The sequence below is a fragment of the Phycodurus eques genome, chromosome 4, assembly GCF_024500275.1.
Source record: "Phycodurus eques isolate BA_2022a chromosome 4, UOR_Pequ_1.1, whole genome shotgun sequence".
Classification (NCBI taxonomy): domain Eukaryota; kingdom Metazoa; phylum Chordata; class Actinopteri; order Syngnathiformes; family Syngnathidae; genus Phycodurus; species Phycodurus eques.
The window spans coordinates 16,110,689-16,126,621 of NC_084528.1; the positions used below are offsets into that span (position 1 = coordinate 16,110,689).

Here is a 15,933-nt window from a genome sequence, read left to right on the forward strand (position 1 = left end):
CATTGTCTTCTTCCTTCCTCCAGTGGTCCCTCACATCACAGATGCAATCCAGGAATGGGTGATGAATCAGTCCAAGGTCTCTGTGGACGGCGATGGTGTGGAGCCTCAAGTTTGTGTTATAGAGGTCAGTTTGGTTGGCTTTTTTTCAAAATAGTTGCAAAAACTAGGATTAAAGAAAAGACACTATGAGTAAAAATATGAAGAGGAACGTTGTGAAGTAACAGAAATAAGTGTTTTACATGGTGTGTTGCCTGACGCGTTTAAGCAGGGGAATATCTGTCGACAATCTGCTGCACAGTTGGGTGTGCCGGTATAGGAACAGACTGTAAATATGACTGACTATGTCTTAAGTTCCAAACAAAGCACAGTTGGAGTAAATTCTTCTTTTAAGACTCCTGTCAAACTTTCTTCTTGCATCATTGCTTGTTCAGCTATGGCAGGGGTGGGCATACCTGTTCTCAATGACTACATTTGATTTGTAAAACAGATGGGCCCGGTCTTTCGTGAATGTCAAAGTTCAAATGTGTATGAAAAATAGTTTATTGTAATACTAAAATAATTCATTTTGTTTTTGTAATTGTAAAATTCATAATTTATTGTAGTGTTTACAATGAATTTTCCTTACAATAAATTATTTTTAAAATAAGTAAATTTGTCTATAGTTTATTTTACCCCCAAAATTATTTCATTTACAGTATGATCAAACAAACTTTTTTATCGCTGTACGTTGTCGGTTACAGGTCATGACAAAGTTATTAGCTTGCCTGCAGCCATGAGTTTGTTACTCTGTAAAAGAACCGGGAAGAATCACACCCCACCAGTGTAGTCGTTGAGGTTTTATCGTAATTATGTGAGGCTCACATGTCAGTGCTCTGAGCCTGTGTGTTGTGTCCACAGCTAGGGGGCACAGTGGGAGACATCGAGAGCATGCCCTTCATAGAAGCCTTCAGACAGTTTCAGTTCAAGGTGAAGAGGGAGAACTTCTGCAACATCCATGTCAGCCTTGTGCCACAGGTGAGGCCACCTTGGTGTTACAGGTCCCATGCCATCAAAATCATTTTTTTCCCAACTTCTTTATGCATAGGTCAAAATGAGTCTTTGACATAATTATTATAATAATAACTTGGATTTATATAGCGCCTTTCATGGAACCCAAGGCCGCTTTACACAAAGTGGACAAACAAAACATAGAACAAAGTCCACTCAGCATGAAACTCCGTGAAACAGGTGAGATTTTAGATCTAGTTTAAAAATGTCCACTGATGGGGTATTGTGGATCTCATAGGGGAGAGATTTTGGTTTAAATTTGCAGTTTGTCTATTGAATGCCAATGGCAAAAGGCTTGCAAAAAATGGATAGAATTGAAATCGCCATCATTGTGACGTAGTTTCATCAATTAGTATTTTAAGTAGCTGCCCACTAAACTCTGCTGAGCGCCAAAAACCCAGCATTTCTGGGTTTTTAGGAAGCAGTACTCAGCCATACAGTCCCCTCCAAAGGTATTGGAACGGCAATGTCAATTCCTTTCTTTTTGTTGTATACTGAAGACATTTAGGTTTCAGATCAAAAGATGAATATGAGACAAATGTTCACAATTTCAGCTTTTATTTCATGGTGTTTATTTCTAGATGTGTTTAACAACTCAGGACAGAGCACCTTTGGTTTGAACCCACTCAGGTGAGCAAAAGTATTGGAACATGTGACTGGTGGGTGTTTCTAGTTGCTCAGGTGTTGCCTTTTAGATTTAAAGGAGTCCTATAGGGCCTTTTTGGCCTGTGCGACTCCTGAGGCAGCTGATGGGTACCGGCTGGCCAAGCGGAATGCAGCTTTGGTGGTCGCTGAAACAAAAACTCAGGTATGGGAGGAGTTCGGTGAGGCCATGGAGAAAGACTTCCGGACTGTTTCGAGGAAAGTGCACCATCAACACTGTGTATAGTGGGGATGGGACGCTGCTGACCTCGACTCGGGACGTTGTGAGTCGGTGGGGCGAATACTTCGAAGACCACTTCAATTCCACCGACACGCCTTCCCATGAGGAAGCAGAGTCTGGGTTCGCTGAGGCGGGCTATCCTATCTCTGGGGTTGAGGTCACCGAGATGGTTAAAAAGCTCCTCGGTGGCAAGGCCCCGGGGGTGGATAAGATTCGCCCAGAGTTCCTAAAGGCTCTGGATGTTGTGGGGCTGGCCTGGTTGACACGCCTCTGCAACATCGCATGGACATCGGGAACAGTGCCTCTGGATTGGCAGACTGGGGTGGTGGGCCCCCTTTTTAAGGAGGAGTACCGGAGGGTGTGTTCCAACTACTGGGGGATCACACTCCTCAGCCTCCCTGGCAAGGTCTATTCAGGGGTGCTAGAGAGGAGGCTCCGTCGGGAAGTCGAGTCTCAGATCCAGGAGGAGCAGTGTGTGTTTCGTCCTGGCTGTGGAACAGTGGACCAGCTCTACACCCTCGGCAGGGTGCTCAAGGGTGCATGGGAGTTCTCCCAACCAGTCTACATGTGTTTTGTGGACTTGGAGAAGGTGTTCGACCGTGTCCCTCGGGGAGTCCTGGGGGGGTCCTTGGGTAGTATGGGGTACCGAACCCCCTGATAGGGGCTCCTGTACGACCGGAGTCAGAGTTTGGGCCGCATATCCGGCAGTAAGTCTGACCCGTTCCTGGTGTAGGTTGAACTCCGCCAATCAGCACCTCCAAATCTGAGACCATGGTCTTCAGTCGGAAAAGGGTGGCGTGCCCTCTCCAGGTCGGGGATGAGATCCTGTCCTAAGTGGAGGAGTTCAAATATCTTGTGGTCTTGTTCACGAGTGAGGGAAGAATGGAACGGGGGATCGACAGGTGGATCGGTGCAGCGTCTGCAGTGATGCAGCCTTTGTATCGGTCCGTTGTGGTCAAGAAGGAGCTAAGCCGAAAGGCGAAGCTCTCAATTTAGCGGTCCATCTACGTTCCTACCCTCACCTATGGTCACGAGCTGTGGGACGTGACCAAAGAACGAGATCCCGGATTCAAGCGTCCGAAATCAGTCACGCATTTTAGAAAAGCATTATTATTAAACAAAACATAACCATAAAGAAATTAATGATGGTTGTTGTTCAGTCATATTGGGAAAATATTGCGCTTTATACACGAGAAATTACAGTAGTTGTAAATTTTTAAAGACGTTTGTTTTTAATTAAAAATAAATTAAAATTATCAATTTAACGAAAAAACAAAATTCTAGATGTTAGATATATTGTAGAAGTTATCATTTATTTGCTTAGCTTGCATGAGTATTATGGACAATTTTTAGAAAGAAAGATGTCTGCCTTCAAGAAGATGACTCAGCAGGAATCATCAGAGAGAAGGACGTGGCCGGGACGTGGCAGGTGTTGGTGCCATGTTTTCACCTTGAAACCCTCCCCTTAGTGTGTTGTGTCTTGTTAACTTAGAAACCTCCCTATTTTCAAATAAATGCAGGAGCGACGGGAGAGATTGTTTAGAGCGTGTTGAGAGGCTGTAACCTGAACAATCTCCCATGCGCCCTCCTCATGAGTAAAGAGACCAGCGTCTTCATTCCTTTTGTCTATTCATTATAATGTTGGGTAAGATAAATCCAACACTAGACTAAATACTAAAATAAATTTTTATTAAATAACTTCATTTTTTTTAAAAAGTGAGTTAACAGTTTGTAAAATATAGAACATTGAATTTTTCTTGTTTTTGTTTTTCAGCCAAACACTACAGGAGAGCAGAAGACTAAGCCGACACAAAACAGTGTGCGGGAGCTCAGAGGTCTTGGCTTGTCTCCCGACTTGGTGAGGCAAACTGCAACCACAAAAGGAAATTAAAGTTGTTTGTTATATTGAATTCACATTACAAGTGAGGTCAAATTTGTGCTTAGATAATGTGCCGTTGTACGATGCCTTTGGAAACAGCTGTCAAGGAGAAGATATCCATGTTTTGTCACGTGGAGCCAACACAGGTGATGAACAGGTCTTTCATGCCATTTAATAAATTTTATTAAGTCAACAACAAAAAATGTTTCAAACTGTCTCTTACAGGTGATCTGTGTGCATGACGTGTCTTCAGTCTACCGAGTACCTCTGTTGTTGGAGGATCAGGGAGTTGTTAGCTACTTCTGCCAAAGGCTGAACCTGCCTGTTGAGATGAGGCCCAGAAAGATGCTATCCAAGTGGAAGGAGATGGCCGATAGGTGGGCCACCCCACCCCTTTTTTTGACCACTGTATTGCTTGGGCCATATTCTAAAATGTAGATACAATAAATGTGCATTTTTGTTTCTGCTCCCATTCTCCATGGGTGGAAGTAATAGAATACTGGTTCACAAATGTGTTGCAACCTCGAGAAGTGAACATTATCATAAGACCTCAGATTCAGACAACTTTCTTTATCCCACCCATTTGACAGTTGGTTTTGAACCGCTTGTGGGTAGCAGATACTAGTCGTACAGTATTGGGGGTCAATATTAGGGCTGCACGATGTATTGTTGTATCAGGGCTCGAAGTTAACTTTTTAGGCCACTTGCCCGAATTGCAAGTACCCTACAATTTTCGCTTGCCAGTGGCAAACTTGAGCTTTCCCTGTTCGGTCAAGTGCACTCAAATGTTTGTTTTATCCCATGGTTCGGTTTTATCACGGTATTAATCTCATGTTACAATAATTATTGCAGTATTGTGGGTAACCTCACGGATATTGCAGGAAGGTTGGCGGTACAGGTGGGGTGAAGAAGTGAAATTAGGAAAACCGAAAAACCTCTTTTTTTTTTCTTCTTTCCTTCTCAATAGGCTTCCGTAGTTTCTGTGCGTTTTCCCAGAGGTTTTTGTGAAAAAAGATATTTTCATGTAATATATTACCGTGCACTTCTATCCCCATCCATCCATTGTTTACATTTGTATGTAGTACCTCCAAAATGCCATTATTGGTGCACCAATAATCATGCCATGCTCACAATAGCAAAACTGTCCATTGAGAAATTGTCTGTTCACTAATTTAACAGAATTTGTCATATATTTTTTAAGTTGTATTAGAAATTTCTGCTATTCTAGCTAACAAGAAAATACTGTCTACTAACAGTAATTCTTATTTGCTTGAGTCCAATAATTCAAGTCAAGCCAGAAAGGCAGGAACAATCTTGTCAAGTCAATTCAAGTTTATTTGTATAGCCCTTAATCCCAAAGGAGTCTCAAAGGGCATTACAGGCCCACAGTTGACAATGATTGACGACATTCCCTCATCTAAACCCCCCAATCAGGCAAGGAAAAACTCTCAACCCCATTTGGGGGAGCAAAAAGAGACAACGCAGATTTAGACACAGTAAATAAAATAATCATTGGACTTCTACATAGTTTATTTTCCTCTGCTTATGTTTTATTTTAAAATGTAGACATTACATTTGTAGAGAAGGAAGTATATAAGATTTATTTTTGCAGTGATATAGTGTCGAACTATTTTATTTCATTTTTCTGACTAATGGAATGTAATTGCGGAGGTATGTTTTAGAATCGTTATTCCCTCTCCGTATGATGTTTATCCACCCATGACCTTTGACTCACTAGTACACCACTAAAGAGTGATACTGTTACATTATGCCTAAACAATTCGGCAAAGGAAGAGGTGGCAGCGACGCGCGGAGATCCGACTTATGGGGCTTCCCGGTGGTAGCCGCCGCCAGCCAGGACGCTGGCCTAAACATATACTGAGTGAGAACAAGAGCAATGGGCAATGCAAAAATATTGTACAAACAGTATTAAAAAAATAGAGTAACACCTTTAATAAAAATCTGCAATGTAGCGGGACTGCGAAGGAAGAACTGTGATAAAGCGTAGGATTACTGTATCTGTATTCTGTGATGATAAGTTGGAGGGACAATTTTGTTACTGGGTTGGGACTCATTGTTTCCATGACATGTGCATCCAGGGACTCATAGTCTCAAGTGTAAAATGAACTAAGAAGCTGTTTGTCACTTCCAGTTGGAGTTTACTGTAAAAACTGGCATGTAAAACAAAGAATTAAACATCGAACGTCAGCTATGTTAATGCTAACAAGAGAGAGCCATAGACATGGCATGGATCTCATTTGACGCACAAAAATGAGCAGGGACGTATAAAGCATGGTAAATCTGCATCCACAGACGCTACAGCATTGGTTACCCATGTATATGTGTGCTGCTGAAGTGCTTCAGCGAATCATTATCCACTGAAAGTACGAGTCTTTTCTTTGTGCTAGCCAATCAGTGGCAGAGGAGGGCGGGTTATCGTTCAATAAATAGAATGAACATGATACAGGAAGTCCTCTATTTACGAACGAGTTCCGTTCCTACGCTGGCGACGTAACACGAATTTCCGCGTAAATCGGATTTCACCGTTAAAGTCGAAATTTACGTCGAAATACTTCTGTTATGGGTATTGTCCCACGTGATTGTGACAGCAAGCTCAGTGTGTGTGGGCGTGTGCGTCGATGTGTGAGTGAGATGGGACTGCGCAGGCGTCATCCGGCGGGACTGTGAAGGAGGAAGGAGTGCACGGAGGTGCGAGTGTGTACAGTGGCAAGTGGAGTGACGGCAACCGGAGAAGAGTAGCGTTTAGCGGAGGACCCGTTGATGTTGAATGTCCAGAGGAGCTAATAGTCATTAAAGCAGCAAATTGGTGCTTCGTGCCTTTATTGTTGCTGCCACCCAGCTCAGCTGTGCAACGAGAGAAGGGAGTTAAGCCCTGCGTCTCCCGATCACAGTCAGGTGACCGTAGCAGGAAAGGTTAACACTTCGTATAAAGAAACTAAAATACATTAAAATAAAAAAATAAGATGCTGTAGTTACCATTACTGCTGAGAGTCGGAAAAAAGGAGGGGGAAAAAGGCAAAGATACTCCCGGCGCGCAAACACAGACAAGCACTATGCACTAGCTAAGCAGAAACTCTATGGTGCTGGGACAAAATGGCGGACAACGCCGTACACTTACACTCTGCGCTACGCCGCCCCAAGTGCTATAGAAAGTGGATGAGAGAAGACAATCACAGGTTAAAAAGAATAAATACTGTAAACAGAAAAAGTACAAGATGAATTGCAGAGGGTACAAAATATTTTACGGGTCCATAATTTTACATCTTGATAAAAGTCCTGAAAGAAACGGAATGTATCTTTTAAAACATGAATTGAAGCAGCACATTTATTGCAGAAGGCGGGAGTCAGATCTCTTATGTTGCACTTCTGTGATTGATCAGGATACTGTGTTAACTAGGCTTGACACGATCAGGATCTTTGGGGCCGATCAGCAAGTTTAAAAAAAAAAAAAAAAAAAGATAACCAATCCAATCACAAGATGGAGCAATGTGTCAATTTACATGACTTGATCATTGATTGTATATACTTGTGTACTGTATACTGAGTATGTTTAAGTATTCTCTTGCATTTTAGACAAAAGTTAAAACATCAATGACCTCTAGGGGGCATTCAAGGATTGGCCACTGACATAAGTGTAGGTCAAATCAACATTACAACATGACAGAAATAATGGGTGCTAACTTACTGTAATAAAATTACTTTAACAAATACTGTTAATGACATGCTTAATCTAACTTTTTCACTGTCCTGGCAATATGGATGGGTGTTGTCCAGAGTTTGTGTATGTTAGGCTTTTCTTTTTTCTCCCCCCCCCCCAACGTGGCATGCTCCTTGTGTACATTCTTCAGGTGCCCGATCAAATTTGTTGTGTTGACGCATTTAAATGACGTTCCCCACGACGTACTTCACTTCTGCACAGACTGCAAATAACTTGTTTTTTCACCAACAAGATTGAAAAACTTTATTGGCTGTCAAATAAATTACAGGACTACGCCACAAGACACGTGACAAGGCTAAAAATAAAATGGCTTTTGGATTCATACGCATTGACGATGCGAAGTAAATGTCTTTTGCAGAGCCGATTGATGACGTCATTGATTGGCTAGGGGAATTATGACATGAAAGCCGATCCGCATAAAATGCTAATTATCGGCTGATACCGATCAAGCAGATCAAATCGGTGTAAAGTCTAGTATTAACAGGCACTTTGTTCCCTTTAACATGCTCTTTGTGTAGCTTATTGCCAAATAACAAGGTGTATTTTTAAGATAAAATGCTCATTTAACAGTTATTTTAATCAATCCAAGGCACATCTGTGCAATAACTGCTCTCTTCATTCAGCAACCTAAATAGTCTCTCCTTTAGAGTATATGTGCTGTATTATAATAGTGGCTTTGATATGGTGTTAAGCTTATTTGAGGAGATAAGCCATTTGTTTGAGTATAATACGTCTTCAGGCAAAATAGGAAAAAGCCAGTGTATGTCGAGTAGAAAATGGTTAAATGAGCTGAATTTTATTATCTGCCATAAATGTTGAGATTTTATACGTACATGCTGATTTGAATCCATGGCAATGTTAATCCTTTCTTATTCACATTTCAGGTCCGACCGTCTGCTAGAGCACGTTTCCATCGCCCTGGTGGGCAAGTACACAAAGCTGTCAGACTCCTACACATCCGTCATCAAGGCCCTGGAGCACTCTGCGCTCGCCATCAGTTACAAGCTCGAGGTCAAGGTATGGAAATGTCTCTCAACGGTCCGTTGTGATGTTTGATAATGGTTGGTTAAACGTGATGTCTGCATATGTTTCAGTACATAGACTCAGCCGACTTGGAGCCGGCCACTTTGCAGGACGAGCCGGTGAAATATCATGAGGCTTGGCAAAAACTCTGCAGCTCTAAGTGAGTGCTTAAACCACCGTTTCTGTTGTAGCCACACGATGGCAGCAGAGAGATACTGACTCACAAACACATTACTGTACTTAAAATAAGGCTTATAATAATAATGAATTTTGTTCACAAATGCACTATTAATTTTTATGTGTTCTTATTAATGCAGGTGCAGCATTTTTTGTTTGCATTCTTGAAAGTTTAGTAGCTCTATATCGTATCATGTTAACGAGTGATGAATGAAAGTTTTGGCCGAAAATGTAGAAAACCAAGGCTGAAAATCGAAACACAGAAATTATTATGGCAATTTTTATTAAAATTGCATCTATGACTAGGCTTTACGCGATCAGGATTTTTGGGGCCGATCACCAAGCATGTTTTTGGGATGTGGGAGGAAACCGGAGTGCCCGGAGAAAACCCACGCAGGCATGGGAAGAACATGCAAACTCCACACATGTGGTGCCGCGAATTGTACCCCGGTCCTCAGAACTGGGAGGCAGACGCTCTAACCAGTCCCCCACTGTGACGCCACATTACAACATGACAGAAATAATGGGTCCTAACTTACTGTAATTAAATTTACTTTTTTAATTGTAATTACATTACTTTAGAGCATGATTCGACAGAACACCTTTACAACTGTTAGTGCTAGTGTCAGGTTCAAACAACCTAGAACATTTAATAAACAAGGAAGGAAGACAAGAGACTGGTTATTTTTACTCGCAAGGAGAACAGACAGAGTTGTACGCAGTTACAACCTCCTACCGCTCTGAGCACACTCTGCCGAGCCCTCTCTTTTTATTTCCTTAGGGTGGTTCCTAGTTACACAGACGTTGCTGCTGCTATCTTGAGATAAGGGCACACACAGCAGCAACGTGAAACAATCAGGTATAACTCATTGTGCAGATGATAATGCAGATGTGTTCTTCATCAGCGTTGATTGTTTTAACCTTCGACCGCAAAATGTTCCGGCCGCTATCTTTTGATAAGGGCACAGTTCTTCAACTTACATGATACAATCAACATTATACTGCTGAATAAATGCTTTGCAATAGGATTAGAGTAAACATGAGAACTCATGTACATTTATTCTAACAGCTAACAGCCGGCATGTTCACGTACAAGCGTTAGTGCTAGCACTAGCTTGCTAGGCTACATCACGTTTTGTTGCCTGCTTGCGAGCCGTATTATATTAAAAGTACAGTAACATACCTCAAGTAATCCTTGAATTAATGTCCTCTCCCAAGCACCAGTGACCACCAACACGTTTTTCCCCATTTAGTTCTTATAATACACACGACGCGATCCAATGGTGTTGTCGTCACCATGGTAACGAGTGTATTCAGTCACGTTTGAGTTGACAAGATAAAGCCCAGTGATCGTAAAAGAGGGGGTATCGGAATACAACATTTAATTGCAGTCGTCTGACATAGTGCAATCGTGAAAGACCAAATTTGTCTTGTCGTCTGATCCACGCATTACGTGTTGTCCGTCCCACACCGGCGACGTTTTTTTTTTAAAAAAACAACTTTATTGGCAGTCAGATATTTACAGTACTACGTCAAAAGACATGCGACAAGTCTAAAAATAAACTAGCTTTTGGATTCAAATATACCGTACACGATGGTGACGCGGAGTAAATGTCTTTTGCGGAACCGATCAATGACGTCATTGACACCGATCAATGACGTCATTGACACGTCATTGATCGGATCGGCGAATTATGACATTAAAGCCGATCAGCATAAAATGCTAATTATCGGCCAATACCAATCAGGCCGATAAGATCGGTGTAAAGTCTATATATGACAATGACTGTGTACGAACCTCACTGTAAATCGTATCACAAAATGTTTTTTTTCATATCAGTCGATATCGATATGTATCACAATATGATACAAATCCCTATTTTCTTCCCTGTTACTCTTATCCTTTTTAAATATTTTTCTGTCAAAAGTTGAACATGACATTATCCAACTGTGTAAGACAAATAAAACACATGTATTTATAGACATGTACAATAGACATGTACAAGTTTTCCAATTCAAATTTTCGCGTGGGGGGGCATCTCGCTGCTCCTGTACTGTGTGTCAACCTAACTTGGCATGGTTCTACTGACACCACGATTGGTTCAGCGCAGCGCAACTCAAATTATTAATTGCTATTGTTATTTTCTGTCAAAACATGGATGAATTTAATCTATCAGTCTATTGATCATGTCTCAAGATTTTATCAAGGAAAAGTTATTTATAAATATGTATCTTTATTTTTTTATTGTTGCATACCCCTAACGAAGACATTTTGGCAGACTGTCATTGACTGTCGTAGCCGCTAAACGGCAAGACTGAGACTCCATGGAGCACACAACCTCGTCGTTGGTGGCCCCTCCAAGGTTTATCCAGAGAAGCGCTCGCTGTGGTTTTTGCTTGCATCTTCAACATCCTGTTTCGGCAATCTTGTTTTAGCGACAAAAGTCTTCAGGACGAAAACCAAAAATGCTCTTTTGGTCCATTTTTGGTAGAAAAATTTCAGTGGCTGAAAATTCGTTGCATCAATAATGCTAACTGTATTTTCCACCACAGTGGCGTGTTGGTGCCTGGTGGTTTTGGTGTGAGAGGAACAGAAGGCAAGATGTTGGCCATAAACTGGGCAAGAAAACAGAATAAACCCTTCCTAGGTAAGAAACTAAACCGTCTCCAGTCAGCAATGTACCGACCTAGGGTGTCTTGGTGCCAGGTGCACGTGTGGACAGCCTTGTGTTTGAACAAGGTGTTTGTTATGGACAATCCGTGATGAGCACAGAAGTCCAATAACAGAACACCGCTTGGGTTCTGATCGGGGGGGCCGTTCCTCCCAATCACGCCCTTCCAGGTATCACTGTCATTGCCCATGTGAGCATTGCAGTCCCCCAGCAGAACGATGGAGTCCCCAGCGGGAGCGCTCTCCAGCACCCCTTCCAAGGACTCCAAAAAGGGTGGGTTCTCTGAACTGCTGTTTGGTGCATAGGCACAAACAACAGTCAGGACCCGTCCCCCCACCCGAAGGCGGAGGGAGGCTACCCTCTCGCCACCGGGGTGAACCCCAAAGTACAGGCGCTGAGTAGGTGTGGGTATACTTATTGCCACCCAACTCTCACCGTGGGCAACTCCAGAGTAGAAGAGAGTCCAATGCCTCTTGAGAGGACTGGTGTTTGGAGGCGAGTCCGACTATATCTAGTTGGAACATCTCGACCTCACACACAAACTCGGGCTCCTTCCCTGCCAGAGAGGTGACATTCCACGTACCTAGAGCCAGCTTCTGTAGCCGGGGATCGGATCGCCAAGGCCCCGCCTTCGGCCACCGCCCAGCTCGCACTGCACCCGACCCCTCCCTCCCACAGGTGGTGAGCCCATGTGAAGGGAGACCCACGTTACCCTTTCGGACTGCGCCCGGCCGGGCCCCATGGGTGCAGGCGCGGTCACCAGGCGCTCGCCTTTGAGCCCCACCTCCAGGCCTGGCTCCAGAGGGGGGCCCCGGTGACCCGCGCCCGGGCAATGGAAAACGTCGTCCTGAATTCTTTGTCATCATAGGGCTTTTTGGAGCTGTGCTTTGTCTGGTCCCTCACCTAGGGCCTGTTTGCCATGGGTGACCCTGCCAGGGGCATAAAGGCCCAGACAACTTGGCTCCTAGGATCATTGGGACACACAAACCCCTCCACCATGATAAGGTGACAGCTCAAGGAGGGGACTGTAGCATTCATAACTACAATTATGTTGAATTGATACTCATTGGACTTTGTTAATCAACACTGAGCATTATTCTTTGTGAAGGTAGATTTTTTGATACCTGCGTCTCCTATTAAATTGTGCCAGTGTAACTAATCAACTGTCTCATCATTGGATAGCTGTTTTATTTCTATAGCCCTTAAAATAATATAAATTACCGTGCGATAAACAATTGGAACAATGTGCTGCGAAATAGATTTTCAGTTGTTAAACAAAAAAACGACAGAGATCTCTTGGATTCAATTGCACTACTTCAGCAAAAATGTTTTCATGCAGGTGTATGTTTGGGCATGCAGCTGGCCGTGTGCGAGTTTGCCCGCAATGTTCTCGGCTGGGAAGGTGAGATATTGCGACACATCGACATTTGAGTCCCTTTGTTTGGCGTTGGTTTGAGCGGAAATTTGACCCGTTTTGGTTTTATTTTCTCAGATGCCAACTCCACGGAGTTCAACCCGGACTCCAAGTACCCGGTGGTAGGTTGTCTTTGTGTGACTGCTGTGCTTTTATTTCCTCTTGTGTGTAATAATGTTCACACCAACAACAAGTAAAATTATTTATTTGAATCCACCTATAATGCTTTCTCTTTATAAATGTCAATTATTCTCTACTTTTATTTTGTATTTGTGATTGTAAGGACGGCCATTAAACTATGGGGAAAAATTAATGAGCAATTAATTTTGAAATGAGTCGGTAAAATATTATGAACTGCTGGCGGTACGGTGGCCGAGTAGTTAGAGCGTCAGCATCACAGTTCTGAGGACCGGGGTTCAATCCCCGGCCCCGCCTGTGTCTCGTTTGCATGTTCTCCCCGTGTCTGCGTGAGTTTTCTCCTGGCACTCCGGTTTCCTCCCACATCCCAAAAACATGCATGAATTGGAGACTCTAAAATTGCCCGTAGGTGTGAATGTGAGTGCGAATGGTTGTTTGTTTCTATGTGCCCTGCGATTGGCTGGCAACCAGTTCAGGGTGTACCCCGCCTCCTGCCCGATGATAGCTGGGATAGGCTCCAGCACGCTCGCGACCCAAGTGAGGAGAAGCGGCTCAGAAAATGGATGGATGGATGGATGTTTCGATTTCACTGTTGTATTGAATAAACTAATGCTGTGTGGCTGTATCTTAATTTACCATAGCTGTGGTGCTTTCTTCTTCAGATGGCAAACTAGTTGAGATTAACTCTACAGTGCCTCTGCTGATCACAGCCATATACTGCACTCCAGTTTTGCCTCAATGTCTTCAAGACATGATACCGATTTCTTCTCCAGTTCGTAGGTTTTCTGTGCATCCTTAAAGTCTCACATTTGAGTTTACAAAATTAAAACAGTTCTTAAATAAATTGTTTAAAAGTCCTTAAAATTCCAAAGACAGAACAAATGTGCCAAAAATTTCAAGAGCACTGTCAGTAATCATTCTGTTTTACAGCAGGGGGTACTAGTTTTAATGTATACATTATTTTGCCTTTAAGCTGTTTTTAATTGGTCACATTCTGTATGTATAAGGTCTTTGTGGGTTTAAAGTGGGTCCTAAAAGACCTAAATTTGTCTTCCTTAAGCCCACAGATACCCTCTGGGTCCATAATTAAGGCCCGAGTACGAGGGTGTGCGTAGGTCCTCTTCAAAACATGATTCTTCAGACAAAATAATTGCCTTTTGGGGGACTCCAAATGCCAGAGAACACACAATATTTTTGCCCGTGCGGATATTATGGTAAGAATGTATTTTAGGGGTCTTGAACACAAGCGCACAAAACCTATTCAGTAGCACCCTCAGAAAGACGCACCAGAAAGTCTCAAAGACGTGCATGAAAATGAACATGAGTTCGGCCATTTTGGTTTTGAAGCAGCTGTTTTACCAATGCTCGTAAATTGGCATGCTCTTGTCAGGAAATTCGCCCAAATGAGTCCCAATCAGAAGCAGGTATTCTAGACAAATGTGCCAAGCTAAATTGCGTTTGTTCTCCCCCCCCTACGCTATCGAATGTAGGCTGGGCATGGCGTCGAAGTTTGATCATCGACAGTTAACCAGCAAAAATGAGTGCAAAGGCTCCTTCGTCTCTGCTTACAGGTTTAATTGTGATTGATTTAAGGTACAGCGCATAGGTTTCAATGCAATTGTTTGTTCTGTGCAGGTGATCGACATGCCAGAGCACAACCCGGGCCAGATGGGAGGCACAATGAGGCTTGGCCAGAGGCGAACCATCTTCAAATCCCAAAACAGTGTGCTGAGTATGTGCGGACTCGGGACCTTTGTGATCGTTATACTCTTATTTCAAGCCACTTCAGTTTTGATGAATTGGTCTTTTCATTCACCCTTGTAGGAAAACTTTATGGAGACGTGGACCACGTTGATGAGCGGCACAGACACAGATTTGAGGTGAGACACTAGCCCTCAAAGATAAATAGATGATCAGAAGCTAAGGCCCTCTTCAATCAACCCCATTTTAATCTCTCAGTCCAGATCTAGTCTGGCGGTATTGAACGGCAAACTCTTTGACTTGCTCTTTACGAAGATGATTTGCTCTCCCCTCGCTCCAGGTTAACCCTGAGCTCCAGCACCACTTTGAAGAGAAAGGGCTTCAGTTTGTCGGCCAGGACGTGGCGGGGGAGCGGATGGAGATCATTCAGTTGGAGGGTGAGATAATCACAATCACTGAAACACACACTCCTTAATCGATTGAATAAATCAATCGTGGTTGGACTACGACTCTTAAAATGCCCCGTTTCCACACGACTTGTTCTTGACATTTTTTAATAGGCCTTAGTTGAAGATTATCATGTAGTATTGTAATATTTAAGGATACAAATGACAAAAAGAAAGACGCATGCTAACTTTGGCATATCTTGTTGCTAAGCCCTAGCCCAGGATGGTCCCTGGGGTCTCCCTGTCAGAAAGTCCAGTTGCACATCGAAGTGTTGAACCCCAGCTGGTCCAGTTTGTGAATCATTTGTTTGGGGATGATGGTATTGAATGCTGAGCTGAAGTCTATGAACAGCATTCTGACATATGAGTCCTTAGAGTCTGGGTGTGTGAGGGCAGAGTGGTGGTGAAGATGGCATCATCAGTTGACCGGTTGGACCAATATGCAAACTAGAAGGGGTCCAAGAAGGGGAGGAGGGAGGACTTGATGTGGTGCATGACTAGCCGCTCGGAGCACTTCATCAGGATGGAAGCGAGTGCTACAGGACGGAAGTCATCCAAGCTGGAGGTAGACTACTTCTTTGGGACCGGGATGATGGTGGTGGGTTTGAAGCACATAGGGACAACAGCCTGACTCAAGGAGGTGTTGAAGATGTCCATGAAGACATCTGTGAGTTCAGCTGCACAGTCCCTCAGAACACGACCTGGTATGTTATCTGGGCCCGGGGCTTTACGTGCGTTGATCCTGCCGAGAGATCTTCTCACGCTGTCCCGGGTCAGTGACAGCACCTGGTCACCAGGAGGGGGTGGAGACTTG

General features: G+C 43.4%; 1 protein-coding gene across 8 annotated transcripts in view; it reads left to right on the top strand.

Annotated features, from left to right (window-relative positions):
- ctps1b (CTP synthase 1b) overlaps window positions 1–15,933 on the top strand; it is a 112,020-nt gene that overhangs the window by 88,672 nt on the left and 7,415 nt on the right. For all 8 annotated transcript variants that reach the window (XM_061674252.1, XM_061674250.1, XM_061674253.1 and 5 more), the window contains 13 exons: window positions 24–124; window positions 898–1,014; window positions 3,705–3,788; window positions 3,875–3,955; window positions 4,035–4,186; window positions 8,433–8,565; window positions 8,643–8,731; window positions 11,302–11,396; window positions 12,760–12,822; window positions 12,913–12,956; window positions 14,608–14,704; window positions 14,797–14,852; window positions 15,014–15,110. In XM_061674252.1, the coding sequence (XP_061530236.1) occupies window positions 24–124; window positions 898–1,014; window positions 3,705–3,788; window positions 3,875–3,955; window positions 4,035–4,186; window positions 8,433–8,565; window positions 8,643–8,731; window positions 11,302–11,396; window positions 12,760–12,822; window positions 12,913–12,956; window positions 14,608–14,704; window positions 14,797–14,852; window positions 15,014–15,110 (1,209 nt within the window). The remainder of the gene's footprint in view (window positions 1–23; window positions 125–897; window positions 1,015–3,704; window positions 3,789–3,874; window positions 3,956–4,034; window positions 4,187–8,432; window positions 8,566–8,642; window positions 8,732–11,301; window positions 11,397–12,759; window positions 12,823–12,912; window positions 12,957–14,607; window positions 14,705–14,796; window positions 14,853–15,013; window positions 15,111–15,933) is intronic.